The sequence below is a fragment of the Ranitomeya variabilis genome, chromosome 4 (assembly GCF_051348905.1).
Source record: "Ranitomeya variabilis isolate aRanVar5 chromosome 4, aRanVar5.hap1, whole genome shotgun sequence".
In the NCBI taxonomy this organism is placed as follows: domain Eukaryota; kingdom Metazoa; phylum Chordata; class Amphibia; order Anura; family Dendrobatidae; genus Ranitomeya; species Ranitomeya variabilis.
The window spans coordinates 67,046,850-67,067,786 of record NC_135235.1 but is presented as its reverse complement, the minus strand read 5'-3'; the positions used below and the strand labels follow the sequence as shown (position 1 = coordinate 67,067,786).

General features: G+C 44.4%; 1 protein-coding gene across 5 annotated transcripts in view; it reads left to right on the top strand.

The window, feature by feature from the left end:
* The window catches only part of BORCS7 (BLOC-1 related complex subunit 7), a 115,971-nt gene that overhangs the window by 76,366 nt on the left and 18,668 nt on the right, over nt 1-20,937 (top strand). For 4 of the 5 annotated variants that reach the window (XM_077258642.1, XM_077258643.1, XM_077258647.1 and 1 more), the window contains 3 exons: nt 734-803; nt 7,156-7,237; nt 15,934-16,065. In XM_077258642.1, the coding sequence (XP_077114757.1) occupies nt 734-803; nt 7,156-7,237; nt 15,934-16,065 (284 nt within the window). The remainder of the gene's footprint in view (nt 1-733; nt 804-7,155; nt 7,238-15,933; nt 16,066-20,937) is intronic. The other variant, XM_077258644.1, reaches the window with a different exon arrangement.

Below are 20,937 nucleotides of genomic sequence, written 5' to 3'. Positions count from 1 at the left end.
TTAAAGACAAAAATAATAAAAAAAAATTGATATTTCATTCCTTCTCTCCAGCGAACGCTGCTGGGAAGAAGGAATGAATTCCGGCTTCAGCACCCAAAGCAGGGGACAGCGCTTACTGTAGCGCTGTCTCCTGCACGGTCCGTGTGGTACTCAGTCGGCACATGGGCACACGGGCGGCACACGGCTGCCGCACGTGTGCCACACTGATGTGCCACGTGAGCACACGGACACAGATAACTCCGGTACCGATTTTTCCGGTACTGGAATTATCTGGACGTGTGAGACTGGCCTAACGTAGAGATGAGACCCTGATTCTAGCTGTGTCACTAACTGGGGTACTTGTTGTAGCTTTGATAATCCCCTGCTAATAAAACTTATTTTATCACTAGAGGACTATTAACCCTTGGTGCCACACAGTCCACTATAATTATGATCTCCATGTAACCATACCCCCACCACTAATTGGCAACTTTCTGCCTATGCACAACTCACACAGAGAGCTGTCAATCATTGGTGTAGTTGTGGCCATGCAGAGCTCATCATTCAGAGAACTGGTAGATCTGCAGCAGATAAAACTTTTTATCAAAACTGCAAGCTATAAGCAGCTCAGTAAGTGGTATATCACTGGAATATTGGTCTCCGTCCTGACATCATGGTGCTCTCAAATATCTCATGTAAGATTAATAAGCCAAATTATAATATAAGTTATATAATACATTTTGATTTGTTGTAGATCTAACTGTGTGATCAATCTTTCCCCTGATAAGAAGGCTGTCCTAAGAGAAGCCTACCGAGTGCTGAAGGTAATCTAGGAACACTCTACAGTGCTGTGCAGGAATGTCAGAGTAAACTAGGACTTGTATTTGCTGGACATAAATAGGTTGCCAACTATTAGTTTGAAGGGTAAGTTCACACAGGGTGTTTTTGTTGCTTTTTTTTTCTGCAGCAAAACTTGATCTTCTTGGCAGGAAAGAAGCTGCGTCAAAAACGCAGGTTTAGGTGCGTATTTGTTGCATTTTTTTGCTGTGCTTTTTTCTCTCTTTGTCCATGCTAATGTCCTTCAATTTTCAGCAGCAAAAACGCAGCAAATAATGATACCTGCGTTTTTGCTGCGTTTTTTCAATACCCATTCAAGTCAATGGGTGAAAAACGCTGAAAAAACGCAGCAAAAAAGCTGAAAGAAATGACATGCTCTATGTCCAAAAAACGCAGCAAAGCACAAAATACTGATCACACAAAAAAACAATGTGTGTGCATGAGATTTCTGAAGTCTTTGCTGGTACTGTAAAAAGCAGCACAAAATTAGCATAAAAAACGCAGCAAAAACGCCCTGTGTGAACTTACCCTAAATCCAAAAAGTTGAGTGAATGAACATATATGAAACTAGGAATAAGGTATAAAATATGTCACGGGGCCTAGTGAAGTCCCAAGGCGCTCAGCATGCTGGCCACAGAAGTGGAGACACAATTGGTCCTGGCTCTCAGATGACCGATCTGGATGTAAGACCAGGGCAGCGCAATTTTTCTTTTTCTCTTTTTTTTGCTCGACTGCAAAAATTTGAAATTAAACACAAAGGCTGTAATATCAAAGCAAAAGTGAAATATTTGAACAGGAGGTTTACTGGAGGCATATGGGAGATAATGAGACCCCAGTTTTAATGGCGAGGCGTCATTTATGGGCACCACCACTCCATTCATAGTCTATTGGACTTCTGCCGGTAGCCGGGTGCGGCACGCTACTATCTCTAGTAGTTACATACACTGCGAGTGGATTACATTCTTATAATCGGTGGAAATCCCAGGGCTGGAAGACCAAGTGATCGTAGGAGTTGGATGGGACCTCCATGGTCAGTGTCCAACCCTCTGCTCAATGCCGGAATCACCAAACCATCAGCAAGTTATCATGGAAAGGAGAGAACTTGTAGTCTTGGTACAACCTCCTTGATATTTCCTATTTGTATGTATTCCTGTTGCTTATACAACACCAATATATTCTGCAGAGATCATCACCTTTCACACGAGTTCCTGTCCACAATGGGGCTCATAACCTAAATTCCAAAGTTTCTTTACATTGTATAGAGGGCCTTATTTAAAAAAAAAAAGTCCAGCGGTAATATTGTCTTTATGCCAGCTGCAACCAATCAGAGCTCAGCTTTCTTTTTTTCTGAGCAGTTTAAGAAACGAAAGCTGGACTCTAATTGGTTGCTATGGGCAGCCATGATAGCTTTGTGAAATAAGACCCCCTGTACAATTTCAAAGGAGACCAATTATCATATTAGAGTTTATCAAATTTGTGTGAGAAATTCAGATTACACCAATGTAAAAACAGAGGGAACACACAAACTCTAATCAGATATTATTGTAGGAAGGATTCAAGCCCAGGAGAACGTTACTCTCTTTAACTCTAAGGTCAAGTTCACACCTTGCGGATTTGTGGAGCGGATTCCGCCCTGCAAACTCACTGCAGTTTACAGTACAATACAAATAAATGGTTTTTCAAAATGGCAGTCACATGTTGCTAAAAAAAAATTCACACGAAAATGAAAGACTGGTGCGGATGGCAGTTTTGACCCTATTTAATGCTTAGTAAGGGAATCGGGGAGAAATCCTCAGCCAAATCTGCAACAAAATCTGCATGTGTTAGTTGCGGATTTGTAACTACATTCGCAGTAAAGATTTTCTGCACCGTCTGAACATGGCCTAATACTATACGCAAGACTGTTCCAGCAGATGTGTCAGACATTGCTGTCATTATTATATTCCTATAGGACTCATGTACACAACATTATTATAGCCCTGTTGTAAAATGTGTGCCATACAGGTGCATGAGTCTTGCACTGTGTGCAGAATTATTAGGCAAGTTGTATTTTAGATGATTATTTTTATTATTGATCAACAACTATGTTCTCAATCAACCGAAAAGACTCATAAATATCAAAGCTTAATATTTTGGGAAGTTGGAGTGTTTTTTTTTTTTTTCTTAGATTTGGCTATCTTAGGAGGATATCTGTTTGTGCAGGTAACTATTACTGTGCAGAATTATTAGGCAACTTAATAAAAAACGAATATATTCCCATCTCACTTGTTTATTTTCACCAGGTAAACCAATATAACTCACAAAATTTAGAAATAAACATTTCTGACATGCAAAAACAAAACCCCAAAAAATTAGTGACCAATATAGCCACCTTTCTTTATGATGACACTCAGCAGCCTCCATCCATAGATTCTGTCAGTTGCTTGATCTGTTTACGACCAACATTGCGTGCAGCAGCCACCACAGCCTCCCAGACACTGTTCTGAGAGGTGGACTGTTTTCCCTCCCTGTAGATCTCACATTTTATGAGGGACCACATGTTCTCTATGGGGTTCAGATCAGGTGAACAAGGGGGCCATGTCATTATTTTTTCTTCTTTGAGACCTTTACTGGCCAGCCACTCTGTGGAGTAGTTGGAGGCATGTGATGGAGCATTGTCCTGCATGAAAATCATGTTTTTCTTGAATGATACCGACTTCTTCCTGTACCACAGATTGAAGAAGTTGTCTTCCAGAAACTGGCAGGAGGTCTGGGAGTTGAGCTTCACTCCATCATCAACCCGAAAAGGTTCCACAAGTTCATCTTTGATGATACCAGCCCATACCAGTACCCCACCTCCACCTTGCTGGCGTCTGAGTCAGAGTGGAGCTCTCTGCCCTTTACTGATCCAGCCTCTGGCCCATCCATCTGGCCCATCAAGAGTCACTCTCATTTCATCAGACCATAAAACCTTTGAAAAGTCAGTCTTAAAGGGCCAGTGTCACCCCCTCCAGCCGTAATAAACTAAAAGAGCCACCTTGTGCAGCAGTAATGCTGCAGTCTAACAAGGTGGCTCTTTTAGTTTTTGATTCATTTATTACCTCAATAAAGCGTTTTAAAAATTGGCCACAAATACCAGATATTGTACCTGGAGGCGGTCCGAATCGTCCTCTATGAATCTCCCAACTGCCGTCACTCTTCTCTTCTGGGGATGTGGTCGCCGCCCCCTGAGCGCTGTTTCTTCTTAAATCCGGCGCCTGCGCTGTGCGTGCCTGCCTGGGGCAGGCGCAGTCTTCATTGTCAGTCACAGCTCAGACGCAGGGTGCCTGACTGCGCCTGTGCGGGCAGTGCGGCCACCCTGTTCCTGAATCCCCGCCCCGCACTGTGTTATTCATTATGCACAGTGCGGGGCTGGGGTTCCTGGGCATGCGCACTGCGCTTGTCAGAAGCTCCCCCGGTCCCCCGCCTTCCAGCATTGCCGGAATATACAGGTTTCATTGCCGACGTTTTGAACAGCCACAAAGAACAACGCTGGAAGGCGGGGGACCGGGGGAGCGTCTGACAAGCGCAGTGCGCATGCCCAGGAACCCCAGCCCTGCACTGTGCATAATGAATAACACAGTGCGGGGCGGGGATTCAGGAACAGGGTGGCGGCACTGCCGGCACAGGCGCAGTCAGGCACCCTGCGTCTGAGCTGTGACTGACAATGAAGACTGCGCCTGCACCAGGCAGGCACGCACAGCGCAGGCGCCGGATTTAAGAAGCAACAGCGCGAAGGGGGCGGCGACCATCGCCCCTGAAGAGAAGAGTGACGGCAGTTGGGAGATTCATAGAGGACAATTCGGACCGCCTCCAGATACAATATCTGGTATTTGTGGCCAATTCTTAAAACGCTTTATTGAGGTAATAAATGAATCAAAAACTAAAAGAGCCACCTTGTTAGACTGCAGCATTACTGCTGCACAAGGTGGCTCTTTTAGTTTATAACGGCTGGAGGGGGTGACAGTGGCCCTTTAAGATATTTCTTGGCCCAGTCTTGACGTTTAATCTTATGTTTCTTGTTCAGAGGTGGTCCTTTTTCAGCCTTCCTTACCTTGGCCATGTCCCTGAGTATTGCACACCTTGTGCTTTTTGTTTCTCCATTGATGTTGCAGCTCTGAAATATGGCAAAACTGGTGGCAAATGGCATCTTGGCAGCTTCACGCTTGATTTTCCTCAATTCATGGGCAGTTATTTTGCGCCTTTTTTGCCCAACACGCTTCTTGCGACCCTGTTGGCTATTTGCCATGAAACGCTTGATTGTTCGGTGATCACGCTTCAAAAGTTTGGCAATTTTTTAGACTGCTGCATCCCTCTGCAAGACATCTGACAATTTTAGACTTTTCAGAGCCCGTCAAATCTCTCTTCTGACCCATTTTGCCAAAGGATAGGAAGTTGCCTAATAATTAAGCACACCTTATATAGGGTTTTGATGTCATTAGACAACACCCCTCCTCATTACAGAGATGCACATCACCTGATTTACTGAATTGGTAGTTGGCTCTCAAGCCTGAACAGCTGGGAGTAGGACAACATGTATAAAAAGTATCATGTGAGCAAAATACAACTTGCCTAATAATTCTGCACACAGTGTATTCTGTACTACCATATGCCTCTGGTCTCATACTGGAGCACATAAAGATTTTTCCTGTGAGAGTGGAATACTCAATTTAAGGCCTCCTTCACATGTCCATGCAATATATATGACATACAGTATGTTGTTTTTTCACGGGTGCTACACGTTGCCATTTTAATCAATGCTGCTGTGGGCATGCCCATGTTTTTTATATGGACCGTGTGTCGATGTAAACCACACTGACAGGGTCCGTGTAAAACACGTACAGCACACAAATGGCATCAATGTGTCATCCGTGGGCTGTACATGTTTAACACTGCAAAGTATAGGAGAAGCTTTGTAATTTTTTTTTTGCCATACCGGAAAAACACTTGATAGCACATTGATTGCACACGGATCCAAAACACTGATGACACCAATACTGTTTTTTCCGATAACCAGTTTTATACGGACATGTAAAGGGAGCCTAAATGTACAGTTGTGCTCAAAAGTTTACATACTCCTGCAGAATTTTTGCTTTCTTGACCTTTTTTCAGAGAATGTGAATGATAACACCAAAACTTTTTCTCCACTCATAGTTAGTGGTTGGGTGAAGCCATTTATTATCAAACTACTGTGTTTTCTCTTTTTAATTCATAATGACAACCCAAAACATCCAAATGACCCTGATCAAAAGTTCACATACCCCATTTCTTAATACCGTGTATTGCCCCCTCTAACATCAATGACAGCTTGAAGTCTTTTGTGGTAGTTGTGGATGAGGTTCTTTATTATCTCAGATGGTAAAGCTGCCCACTCTTGTTGGCAAAAAGCCTCCAGTTCCTGTAAATTCCTGGACTGCCTAGCATGAACTGCGCACTTGAGATCTCCCCAGAGTGGCTCAATGATATTGAGGTCAGGAGACTGAGATGGCCACTCCAGAACCTTCATTTTGTTCTGCTGTAGCCAATGACAGGTCGACTTGGACTTGTGCTTTGGATCGTTGTCATGTTGGAACCTCCAAGTACGTACCATGCGCAGCTTCCGGGCTGATGTTTGCAAATTTGCCTTCTCCTGGAGAGTTTAGGCTCTCAGCAGTGCACTGTTAGCCACTCCCATCTCCTATAAAATCTGTGTCCTGGCTAGCACTCATTGTCAGAGTAGCTTATGGTGCATGGCTGGAGGTTGTTGTTGGTTATTATAGGAGAAGGCGGTTGGTGGATTTATCTGAGACTGTTGCTAGTTCTTGAGTGTGTGATAACTCTTGGGGTTTAACCCCATCCTCCACTCTCCGGTGCATTCCTCTGTTATCTGTGTGTGTATATTTGTATGTTTGGTATTTTCCGTTACCCCTGTTCGTATTACCTTGTTAGTCTGGTTGGGGTATTACGGTACACTACTACTCCCCTCTTCCTTGGGTGGGGGAAGGGTACAGACTGAGGGTGGATTTAGGAGATTAGGCAAGGTACGTGGCCCCGGCATCTTCACCATCAGAAGTAATCCGGGGAACAGGGCAAGCAAGGGCGCCCTTAGCGTTAGGGACAGGGAAGGAGCCTCTGGTCCTGGGACACCCAACAACAGAGTCTTGACAGTGGCCACCTTTAAACCGACATGTGACAGATAATTGGCACAATCATTACTATAATTCACAATAAGACCTTTCCAATTTAAGATAGCCGTAATCCATGCAAGGTATCTCTGAGTGTGTATCGGGTATCTTGGATCCTCAATGTCACAACTCCTAAAGAGAACATTCTGTTTTATAGGATGGTGGAGAGATTTACTTTAGTGATGTTTATTCCAGCAAGCCAATTCCTGATGAATTAAAGCAGAATAAAGTGCTTTGGGGTAAGTTCAGGTGAAAAATGCTCAGTTATTAGTTTATTGGGGGTATTTGAGATTATCTCTTTTTTTTTTCCCAGAAACAACACCACTTGTGTCCATGGCAATGTCTGGAATTTATTTATTTTTGGCCTTTTACTTTTTTACTTTTTTTTCTGTCAAGAGCTATAACTATTTTTTCGATCAACATAGCCATAAGACAGCTTGTTTTTTTATAGGGTGAGTTGAAGTTTTTACCTGGCAACACATTTTTGCGTCACTTTGGTTAGGACGATACCAAACTTGTATAGTTTTTATTTATATATACAGTCATGGTCAAAAGTGTTGGCACCCTTGAAATTGTTCCAGAAAAATTACGTATTTCTCCCAGAAAATTATTGCAATTACACATGTTTATTTCCTTTTATGTGTATTGGAACAACACAAAGAAAAAAGGCAAATTGGACATAATTTCACACAAAACCCCAAAAATTGACCGGACAAAACTGTTGGCACTCTCATCTTAATCTTTGGTTTCACAGCATTTGGAATTAATAACTGAAATCAGTAGCTTCCTGCAACCATCAACAAGCTTCTTACATCTCTCAACTGGAATTCTGACCACTCTTCTTCTGCAAACTCCTCTCGGTCTCACATATTTGAAGGCGCCTTCTTGCAATAGCAATTTTAAGATCTCTCCACAGGTGTTCAGTTGGATTTAGATCTGGAATCATTGCTGCCACTTCAGAACTCTACAGCACTTTGTTTCCATCCATTTCTGGTTGCTTCTTGAAGTATGTTTGGGATCATTGTGCTGCTGGAAGACCCAGGAGCTAGGAAACAAACCCAGCTTTCTGACACTGGGCACTATATTGCGATCTTCAGATTTCATTATGCCTTGCACACAGGCAAGGCATCCAGTCTCAGAGACAGCAAAACATCTTTGAACCTCCACTATATTTGATTGTGGGTACTGTGTTCTTTGTAGGTCTCATTCCATTTTTAGTAAACAGTAGAGTGATGTGCTTTACCACAAAGCTCTATCTTTGTCTCATCAGTCCACAAGATGCTTTTCCAGAAGGACTTTGGCTTACTCATGTTCATTTTGGCAAACTGCAGTCTAGCTTTATTATGACTGTGTCAGCAGTGTGGTCATCCTGGGTTTCCTGCCATAGTTTTTTATTTAATTCAAATGTCAACGGGTAGTTCCCACGGACACTAATACACCCTGCGCCTGCAGGACAGATTGCATTTCTTTGAAACTTGATTGGGGAGGCTTATCCGCCATCTGTACTATCCTGCGTTGCAACCTTTCGTCAATTTTTCATTGCCATCCACGTCCATGGAGATTAGCTACAATGGCATGGCTTGTAAACTTCTTGACTATGTTGTGCACCATGGACAAAGGAACATCAAGATATTAGTAGATGGACTTGTAACCTTGAGATTGTTCATATATTTCAACAATTTTGGTTTTCAAGTCCTCAGACACTTCTCTTCTCCTCTTTCTGTTCATGCCTAGTGTGGCACACACAGAAACACAATGCAAAGATTGAGCCAACTTCTCTTTTTATCTGGTTTCAGGTGTGATTTTCATATTGCCCACACCGGTTTCTTGCCACCGGTGAGTTTGAATGAGCATCACATGCTTGAAACAAAGTTGTTTACCCTCCATTTTGGAAAGGTGCCAACTAGTGATGAGCGAATATATTCGTTACTCGCGATTTCTCGAGCACGCTCGGGGGTCCTCCGAGTATTTTTTTAGTGCTCGGAGATTTAGTTTTTCTTGCCGCAGCTGAATGATTTACATCTGTTAGCCAGCATAAGTACATGTGGGGGTTGCCTGGTTGCTAGGGAATCCCCACATGTACTTATGCTGGCTAACAGATGTAAATCATTCAGCTGCGGCAAGAAAAACTAAATCTCCGAGCACTAAAAAATACTCGGAGGACCCTCGAGCATTCTCGAGAAATCTCGAGTAACGAGTATATTCACTCATCACTAGTGCCAACATTTTTTTTCCTGCCCATTTTTAGGGTTTTGTGTGAAATGATGTCCAATTTTCTTTTTCTTTTTTCTCTGTTTTTGTGTGGCGTTCAAGTACAGACAAAGGAAAGAAACGTGTGTAACAAAACATACGTACTGTGTACACTCGAGTATAAGCCGACCCGAGTATAAGCCGACCCTCCTAATAAGCCTAGGGTGGAAAATGCAGCAGCTACCGGTAAATGTCAAAAATAAAAATAGATACCAATAAAAGTAAAATTAATTGAGACATCAGTAGGTTGTGTTTTTGAATATCCATATTGAATCAGGAGCCCCATATAATGCTCCATACAGTTCATTATGGCCTCATAAGATGCTCCATATACAAATATGCCCCATATAATGTTCCATGCAGTTCTTTATGGCCTCATAAGATGCCCCATATAATGCTCCATGCAGTTCATTATGGCCCCATAAGATGCCCCATATAATGCTCCATGCAGTTATGGCCCCATATAATGCTCCATGCAGTTATGGCCCCATAGATGCCCCATATAATGCTCCATGCAGTTCTTTATGGCCCCATAGACGCTCCATACAGCATTGTGCCTCATGTAATGCTGCTGCTGCACTAAAAAAAAAAAAAATGACATACTCACCTCTCGTCGCTGCCCGCTGCTCCTCAGCGTCCCGTCTCTCCGCATTGACTGTTCAGGCAGAGGGCAGCACGCACACTAATACGTCATCGCGCCCTCTGACCTGAACAGTCACAGCAAGAGGACGGGAAGACGGAACTTTGGTGGAACGAGGGAAGGTAAATATACTCACCTACTCCCGGCGCTCCTGAAGCGGTCCCTGCATGTCCCATGGTGTACGGCGCGGCAGCTTCTTCCTCTGCCAGCGGTCACTGGTACCGCTCATTACAGTAATGAATATGCGGCTCCACCCCTATGGGCGTGGAGTCCATATTCATAACTTTAATGAGCGGTACCACGTGACCGCTGAAGAGGGGAAGAACTTGAAGCTGCGGCGCCGAACACCGTGGGACTTGCAGGGACCACGTCAGGAGCGCCGGGAGTAGGTGAGTATTTGACAGGCGTCGCTCCCCCTCACCCACCGACCCCCCCGCCTTCCATGACTCGAGTATAAGCCGAGAGGGGCACTTTCAGCCCATTTTTTTGGGCTGAAAATATCGGCTTATACTCGAGTATATACACAGTAATTACAAAAGTTTTCTGGGAGAAAAACATAATTTTCTGGAACAATTTCAAGGGTGCCAACACTTTCAGCCATGACTGTATGTATGTGTATAACAATGATAATATATATACAGTGGGGCAAAAAAGTATTTAGTCATTCAGCAATAGTGCAAGTTCCACCACTTAAAAAGATGAGAGGCGTCTGTAATTTACACCATAGTTAGACCTCAACTATGGGAGACAAACTGAGAAATAAAAATCCAGAAAATCACATTGTCTGTTTTTTTAATCATTTTATTTGCATATTATGGTGGAAAATAAGTATTTGGTCAGAAACAAACAATCAAGATTTCTGGCTCTCACAGACCTGTAACTTCTTCTTTAAGAGTCTCCTCTTTCCTCCACTCATTACCTGTAGTAATGGCGCCTGTTTAAACTTGTTATCAGTATACAAAGACACCTGTGCACACCCTCAAACAGTCTGACTCCAAACGCCACTATGGTGAAGACCAAAGAGCTGTCAAAGGACACCAGAAACAAAATTGTAGCCCTGCACCAGGCTGGGAAGACTGAATCTGCAATAGCCAACCAGCTTGGAGTGAAGAAATCAACAGTGGGAGCAATAATTAGAAAATGGAAGACATTCAAGATCACTGATAATCTCCCTCGATCTGGGGCTCCACGCAAAATCCCACCCCGTGGGGTCAGAATGATCACAAGAACGGTGAGCAAAAATCCCAGAACCACGCGGGGGGACCTAGTGAATGAACTGCAGAGAGCTGGGACCAATGTAACAAGGCCTACCATAAGTAACACACTACGCCACCATGGACTCAGATCCTGCAGTGCCAGACGTGTCCCACTGCTTAAGCCAGTAGATGTCCGGGCCCGTCTGAAGTTTGCTAGAGAGCATTTGGATGATCCAGAGGAGTTTTGGGAGAATGTCCTATGGTCTGATGAAACCAAACTGGAACTGTTTGGTAGAAACACAACTTGTCGTGTTTGGAGGAAAAAGAATACTGAGTTGCATCCATCAAACACCATACCTACTGTAAAGCATGGTGGTGGAAACATCATGCTTTGGGGCTGTTTCTCTGCAAAGGGGCCAGGACGACTGATCCGGGTACATGAAAGAATGAATGGGGCCATGTATCGTGAGATTTTGAGTGCAAACCTCCTTCCATCAGCAAGGGCATTGAAGATGAAACGTGGCTGGGTCTTTCAACATGACAATGATCCAAAGCACACCACCAGGGCAACGAAGGAGTGGCTTCGTAAGAAGCATTTCAAGGTCCTGGAGTGGCCTAGCCAGTCTCCAGATCTCAACCCTATAGAAAACCTTTGGAGGGAGTTGAAAGTCCGTGTTGCCAAGCGAAAAGCTAAAAACATCACTGCTCTAGAGGAGATCTGCATGGAGGAATGGGCCAACATACCAACAACAGTGTGTGGCAACCTTGTGAAGACTTACAGAAAACGTTTGACCTCTGTCATTGCCAACAAAGGATATATTACAAAGTATTGAGATGAAATTTTGTTTCTGACCAAATACTTATTTTTCACCATAATATGCAAATAAAATGATAAAAAAACAGACAATGTGATTTTCTGGATTTTTTTTTCTCAGTTTGTCTCCCATAGTTGAGGTCTACCTATGATGTAAATTACAGACGCCTCTCATCTTTTTAAGTGGTGGAACTTGCACTATTGCTGACTGACTAAATACTTTTTTGCCCCACTGTATACTTCAGTAGTAGTTTAACAATTTGTGAGTTCTTGTTAAAGAAAAAACCTACTGTTGCTTGTGTTGCCATTTTCTGAGATCCGTAACTTTTTAAATCTTACATTGATGGAGTTTTTTATTTGTGTGGTGAGCTGACATTTTTGGATTGATAACATTTTGGCGTAAATACTATGAGTTGGAACAGCAACGACAATGCTGATATTTTATTCTTTTCCTCATTCCGGTGTTAACAATACAGGTTAGTTAGTTTTATATTTTGCTAGAGTGAGTTTTGCAACGTATAAAAGAAATTATGAACTGTTAGGAAGCCCAGTTTCATGAAATTGCAAAGATGACGGTGATGGGGGCCTTAACTAAGCAACCTGTGTTTTAGGCAACCCATCAGAAATCCACAATTGCAGGGACCTCCCCGCAAGACCTCTGAAACTGTTGCATGCGTGATCACTCCACATTAATCCTGTTGTCACAAGATAGACACTGGCATTTAAGTGCTAAAACAGCAGTAATCTGAGATCGCTCTGGTTGCTTCTGTTAAGGTACCTTCACACGAAACGACTTTACAACGAGAACGACAACGATCCGTGACGTTGCAGCGTCCTGGATAGCGATATCGTTGTGTTTGACACGCAGGAGCGATCTGGATCCTGCTGTGATATCGCTGGTCGTTGAATAAAGTTCAGAACTTTATTTGGTCGTCAGACCGGCATGTATCGTCAGGTTTGACACCAAAAGCAAGGATACCAGCGATGTTTTACGCTGGAAACCAGGGTAAATATCTTTTCCTATTTGTTCCACTCCTGGTTTTGGCTTACAAATACTGATGTAAAATACTGACCAAATACTGCTAGCGTGACGGCAGCCTATGTCAGAGGAGGCTAAAATTTAGCAATTGATTCTTACACTTTTATAAAACAGTCCTGAGATTGGCTTTATTCTAGGTGCAGTATGTGCAGCGTTATCTGTCTTTTGACAAACTCCAGATTTTTATCAGAAGATCTTATCATTGAGGTTCGATGGGCTGAGAACCACACTGCTAACCAGCAAATATCATGTAAATGACAACTGAATGGAAATGACATGATATTCGATCCCTAACTAAAGGCATGAGTGCAAAGCCCTTGTAATATTAATTACATATTTTGTAGTATTTTGTGAGCCATTTTTGGGGCTAATCCATTCTTGAAGTTTTCATAGCAAGGCGGGCACTGTACTTCCAGCCCAACGATCCTCTCTCCATTTTCCTCGCCCACTGCTGGCTTCCGGACTTTGATTGACAGGTCACTTCTCCCAGCCCGGGTGCATCTCATCAGGTGAGGCGGAGCCGGCGCAGTAAGCTTCTGATGATGTAGCGGGAGCTGGTCCATTGATCTCGTCGTAGGGAGCTGACAGTGCATGCTTTTTAATATGACGAACCTGGGCAATGATGACACCTGCACAGGGGAGACAGGTTCAAATTTCAAGGATTGAGTTCTCAAAAATGTCACAACAAAATACTACAAACAAGGTATGGATGTAATAAGCAGTAAAAGGATTTTAGAGTTTGAATATCATGCTGACAGGTCCTTTTTAAGCAGTGAAAAGTTTAAAGGGTTTTCCACTTTTATTACCTTTATTTTAACATAGGTGCTGTGGACATTATTTTATGGCATGTACTAATTATTACAGGTTCACCTACTTGTTAGTGCAGCTTTTTTCACAGCCTGCACAAATGGCCGCCATTGGGGGAGCCTGTGACTAGACCTATCCACCAGCCTACTCCAACTCTCCACGGCTAATGCTGAGAATGAAAGTCCTGTATGGATGTAGCAGTCTTTCACTCGTGCAATCATGGATTCCGTACCATTTAAATGCAGCAATGGTCACAATGCACTTTAGCTACATTCACAAGGGAGACACTGGACACACTTTTTTTGTAATTAATTTCACCTAAATTAATTTTCACAAACATCATGAATAATATAGTAATGTAAATTATAGAACCAGGTGTATTCAGTAAGTACTGCTAATGTTTCTTGCACCTTAAAGAGGTAATTCGATCTCCAAGATCCTATCCCATTATTTAGTAGGTGTAATAATATTAGGAAACAGCTCCAATTAGAAATGTAGTATAGTTCTTCTGATTTGCTATGTCGCTTACCCCATGTGCAGGGCATTACAGCAGATTAGATATCCATGGTTGCAACCACTAACAGCTAACTGTCACTATATGAGTAGTCGTAACCAATGGGTAACCTAACCCAAGCTACTGTGATGCCCTGCACATGGGGTAAGCAACTTAGCGAATCAGAAAAACTATACTACATTTCTAATTGGAGGTATTTGCTAATATTATTATTATTACATCTACTACATATTGGGATGGGATCTTGGAGATGAAAATACCCTTTTAAGCCGAATTCCTGCATGATCTTGGACACTCATTATCAGGTTGCAGCATTTAAAAGGTCATAGCCATGGCTGCAAAGTGTGATATCCTGACCAATCGCGTCTCTCCTGACCCTAACTCAAGAACGGTTTGTGTCCATGTGGACTTTGAATGTCAGATGTGAGAAACCAGTGTTAAGGTGCTTTCATATTGCGTTCTGTGTCCCAAAATATCCCCCCCCAAAAAAAAAAAAAAAAAAAGAGGTCTGGACGTATGCACTGATGGGGCCATAGACTGTAATGATGCAGACAGAGTGAATGTGCGCTCTGATGAGCATCATTTTTGTGAGTTTCCGCCTACTGGAAGTGGACATTCAGACGTAGTAGACACTCCCGAGAATGATGCATGTCAGAACGCACGTTTGCTCTTTTTGCATCATTACAGTCTATGGCCCCGTTAGCGTATTCGTGCGGATACCGTTTTGCAGGGGATTTCAGGCGTATGTCCCAACAAGGACTCACTACACAATATGAAAGCACCCTTAGTCAACCAAACTGTGAGTCTTAACAGGGTTGTCTGGTCACACCACACTAATGAGATTGGTGGGGTTTGACACAAATCGATTCTTGGGTGCGGGTCCCACCAGTTTTAATGTAGCGGCATCTGTCAGCTAAGCAGCTATGCTCATAGTGTTTACAAGTGGCAGACTTCCACTGATCTCGTAACGATGATCTAATCTATGGATAGATCAACAATATGGCGTTTTGGACAACCCCTTTAAATTAATCAGTTGTTACTTTGCTAATCCCCTTTTAAAACGGAAAGCGTGTGGACAGGCCATCCACTTTCAGGTGTGTGACATTTATGTCACTAAATCAGACGTCTCCTGACTTGACTGAGTCTTCTGCTAAGACTAGGAGAACCCTGAGGGCATTTATGGATTGGAGCAGTGGCTTGTGCTTTGATGAATGCCCTTTTCTACAGGGCATTGTTTATTTAGGCTTCTTTCACACTAGCGTTGGCCTGACGTGCCGACGCGTGTTGTGAAAGTAATGCCCGACGCTTCCGCTGCCCCATTGTAATGTCCGGGGAGGAGGGGGCGGAGTTTCAGCCGCGCATGCGCGGTCGAAAATGGCGGACACGACGCACAAAAAAAACGTTACATGTAACTTTTTTTTGTGCCGACGGTCCTCCAAAACACGACGCAACCGTCGCACGACGGTTGCGACGTGTGGCCATACGTTGCAATGCGTCGCTAATGTTAGTCTATGGGGAAAAAACGTATCCTGCAGACAACTTTGCAGGATGTGTTTTTTCTCCTGAACGACGCATTGCGACGTATTGCAAACGATGCTAGTGTGAAAGTAGCCTTAGCTGGTGTGATAGAACACAAACCAGATCCTGCTATATTATCTTCTCTTTGTCTGTTCAGGAGAATGTATTAGTGGAGCCCTTTCCTGGAAGGACCTTTATCTGATTGCTGAGGAGATTGGATTTAGCCCACCACGTCTCGTCACCTCCAGCTCTATCAGTGTGAATAATAAAGAATTTGAGGACATCATTGGTAGGTTCTCAGCTTATGACTTTTCCCATAAAAAAGCAAACTTCAAGGGGTTGTTCGGGATTTGTAAACCATGTTTGCTTTTGATTTTTACACACAGTGTCCCATCTGCTCATAGTTGTCATAGTGCAGTTTAGTCAAATTCACCTCAATGAAGAATGGCTGCAATAACAACTGGAACAACACAAACAATAACCAAATGTTGTTTTTTGTCTGCAGTCTTAATATTGTATTAATTTACAAAACATCCTTTATTATAAACATTTGGACAGGTGACACGAAACGCCTAGAACCATAACCATGAACTGAACTAGGGTAAAGAAAATATCGGTGAAGCTTTGTGTTCACATGACCGTATTTTCAGTCCAAGTGCTGTCTTTGAAAAATACTAGGTCTTTTCACAGATCTAGAATCCAATTTAAAAAAGGCAGCGTGAACTTGCCTTCTCCGTCTATAGGATGAGACTTGCCTCGTTAAAGTGGTATTCCCAACTCCAAGATCCTATCCCAATATGTAGTAGGTAAAATCATAATAATATTAGCAAATACTTCCAATTAGAATTGTAGTATAGTTCTTTTGATTCACTATGTTGCTGTGATACTAGTCACTTCTCACGCCCAAGCCGTGAGTCAGGATAGTCAAGTAGTCCAAGGTCAGAAGCCAGGAGGGTAGTTCATAAACAGAAGGAAAAGACAAAAGCGTAGTTAGGAAACATTCTGAGGTGAGAATACCATGGGATAGCGGATCAGAGCAGAAGAGGTTAAACAGACGGATGTTCAGAACGAGGTCCAAGGTCAGGCAATGAAAGATCAACATACAGAACTTAAGGCACAAAGGAAACAAACCACAATTAGCTGAATGTATGTTTGGCCGAGGTCTAGGAGAAACAGCTCAGTTAAGTAGCATGGCGCCTCCCAGTCATGGACTGGATAGTCAAGCTGTCAATCAACACACAGCTCAGCACGCCCCTGTACCAGATTGGATGGTTGAGCTGTCAATAACTATCCCAGACAAACTGAGGGGTGGAACCGTGACAATACCCCCTCTTTGGGATGGGGGGACATCGGACCCCCAGGCTTCCCAGGAAATTGTAGATGGAAGGCCCTGACTAACCGATCGGCCTTCACATCTCAAGCAGGGACCCAGGATCTCTCCTCTGGTGCATATCCCCTCAAGTGGATGAGGTATTGGAAAGAATTACGGACCCTCTGAGAATCCAGGCTACCGTCTACTGAAACCGGAGGAGGCTGGGATGAGGGAGACCATGCAGAATGGACAAACGCCTTTTTATAAGGATTTATGGAACTAGGGTTGAGCGAAACGGATCGTTCATTTTCAAAAGTCGCCGACTTTTGGCAAAGTCGGGTTTCGTGAAACCCGACCCGACTCCAGCATGGGATCGGCCACGTGGTCGGCGATCTTGGCGCCAAAGTCGCGTTTTGTATGCCGCCTTCCCCGCCATTTTTTCAGCCAATTAAGGAGTGTGGGCAGCGTTATGACATAGGTTCCGGCCTGGTGTCTGCGGTGTCATAGAGCCATATTACCGTTTGGGCTGCAGTGATTTCCGCAGTCAAACACAACATATGCTTTGCACGGAGGGGAGAGAGAGAGAGAGAGAATAATAATCCACATTGACTTGCATTGGGTTTCGTGTTCCGGTCCGGAACCCGACTTTACAGTAGAATCGTCCGATTTCACGCGATCCCACTTTCGAGAAGGTCGGGTTTCACAAAACCCGACTCGACCCTAAAAAAGCAACAGTCGCTCAACCCTATATGGAACAATTTTGGGATGCGAAGGGATGGAGGAAGCTTTAATCTAAATGCCACAGGGTTGACCACCTCTAAGATCTGATATGGACCAATACACTTTGGACCCAACCTTGCCAATGGCACTTGAAATTTAATGTTTCTAGATAACAACCAAACTTTATCCCCAATCTTAAAAACAGGACCCACCGAACTTCTTCTATCTGTCTTCCATTTTTGGTGAATCTGAGCAGTCCCAATATTCTTTTGAACCTGCCTCCAGACATCCCCAAGCCTCTGTACGGTGACCTCCACCCCAGGACATTCAGAACTAATCCTAGAAAATTCACCAGAATGGGGATGAAAACCCTAATAAATAATAATTACAGAAGAATGGTGAGGTTCTAAACACTGTAAAGTAACACACTGGCGCTATGTATTGGCCTGTACCTTCAGCTGCAAGCACCTTGGCACGTAGTGTGCAACCCTGCCAACCAATATTAAAATTAGAATAAAATCAACAAACAGGTGCTGCGCTAGCAGGAGGAACTGTGACTAGGAATACATCTCAGTCACCTACCTCACTGTTATGAACTGATGTGTCCACTTGGGACAATGAGCTGCTGCAGACCGTCCTCTGCTATCTTGGAAGATCTGTGATTAGACAGTGCAGCCACGTAAACGATGCACTACCATCCGGGGAGCGTCCTCCCGTAGTGCTGAAAACCCCACCAGTCTCGCCGCTGTAGTGTCCGGCAGGCAGCTACGGCCGATAGCGCCGCCGTGCAGTGGCGTGGTGAGCGGGGGGCGTGGCTACTAGGTGACGTCACCAGTCCGTATGACGGACACTAACAGGGGCCAATCCCGACGCGTTTCGAGGGTACCGACCCTCTTTCTCAAGGTGTGTCACCTAGTACGTCACCTAGGACGTCACCTAGTAGCCACGCCCCCCAACAAGGACTAAAGTCCAACTTAGCTGGGAGTTGTCTAGCAGCAGGAACATGCACAGAAAGGCTTCTGATTACAATGTTGACCGGCATGGAAGTGACAGAGGAGCAAGGCTAAATAGCGACTCCCACATCCTAATGGAAACAGGTGAACAGAGAGGATGATGCACACCAGTTCAATTCCACCAGTGGCCACCGGGGGAGCCCAAAATCCAATTTCACAACAGTACCCCCCCCCTCAAGGAGGGGGCACCGAACCCTCACCAGAACCACCAGGGCGATCAGGATGAGCCCTATGAAAGGCACGGACCAAATCGGAGGCATGAACATCAGAGGCAGTCACCCAAGAATTATCCTCCTGACCGTATCCCTTCCATTTGACCAGATACTGGAGTTTCCGTCTGGAAACACGGGAGTCCAAGATTTTTTCCACAACGTACTCCAACTCGCCCTCAACCAACACCGGAGCAGGAGGCTCAACGGAAGGCACAACCGGTACCTCATACCTGCGCAATAATGACCGATGAAAAACATTATGAATAGAAAAAGATGCAGGGAGGTCCAAACGGAAGGACACAGGGTTAAGAATCTCCAATATCTTGTACGGGCCGATGAACCGAGGCTTAAACTTGGGAGAAGAAACCCTCATAGGGACAAAACGAGAAGACAACCACACCAAGTCCCCAACACAAAGCCGAGGACCAACCCGACGCCGGCGGTTGGCAAAAAGCTGAGTCTTCTCCTGGGACAACTTCAAATTGTCCACTACCTGCCCCCAAATCTGATGCAACCTCTCCACCACAGCATCCACTCCAGGACAATCCGAAGATTCCACCTGACCAGAAGAAAATCGAGGATGAAACCCCGAATTACAGAAAAAGGGAGACACCAAGGTGGCAGAGCTGGCCCGATTATTGAGGGCAAACTCCGCTAAAGGCAAAAAAGCAACCCAATCATCCTGATCTGCAGACACAAAACACCTCAAATATGTCTCCAAGGTCTGATTCGTCCGCTCGGTCTGGCCATTAGTCTGAGGATGGAAAGCAGACGAGAAAGACAAATCCATGCCCATCCTAGCACAGAACGCTCGCCAAAATCTAGACACGAATTGGGTACCTCTGTCAGAAACGATATTCTCCGGAATACCATGCAAACGGACCACATTTTGAAAAAACAGAGGAACCAACTCGGAAGAAGAAGGCAACTTAGGCAGGGGAACCAAATGGACCATCTTAGAGAAACGATCACACACCACCCAGATGACAGACATCTTCTGAGAAACAGGAAGATCCGAAATAAAATCCATCGAGATGTGCATCCAGGGCCTCTTCGGGATAGGCAAGGGCAACAACAATCCACTAGCCCGAGAACAACAAGGCTTGGCCCGAGCACAAACGTCACAAGACTGCACGAAGCCTCGCACATCTCGAGACAGGGAAGGCCACCAGAAGGACCTTGCCACCAAATCCCTGGTACCAAAGATTCCAGGATGACCTGCCAACGCAGAAGAATGAACCTCAGAAATGACTTTACTGGTCCAATCATCAGGAACAAACAGTCTACCAGGTGGGCAACGATCAGGTCTATCCGCCTGAAACTCCTGCAAGGCCCGCAGCAGGTCTGGAGAAACGGCAGACAATATCACTCCATCCTTAAGGATACCTGTAGGTTCAGAATTACCAGGGGAGTCAGGCTCAAAACTCCTAGAAAGGGCATCCGCCTTAACATTCTTAGAACCCGGCAGGTAGGACACCACAAAATTAAACAGAGAGAAAAACAACGACCAGCGCGCCTGTCTAGGATTCAGGCGTCTGGCGGACTCAAGATAAATTAGATTTTTGTGGTCCGTCAATACCACCACCTGATGTCTAGCCCCCTCAAGCCAATGACGCCACTCCTCAAAAGCCCACTTCATGGCCAAAAGCTCCCGATTCCCAACATCATAATTCCGCTCGGCGGGCGAAAATTTACGCGAGAAAAAAGCACAAGGTCTCATCACGGAGCAATCGGAACTTCTCTGCGACAAAACCGCCCCAGCTCCGATCTCAGAAGCGTCGACCTCAACCTGAAAAGGAAGAGCAACATCAGGCTGACGCAACACAGGGGCGGAAGAAAAGCGGCGCTTAAGCTCCCGAAAGGCCTCCACAGCAGCAGGGGACCAATCAGCAACATCAGCACCC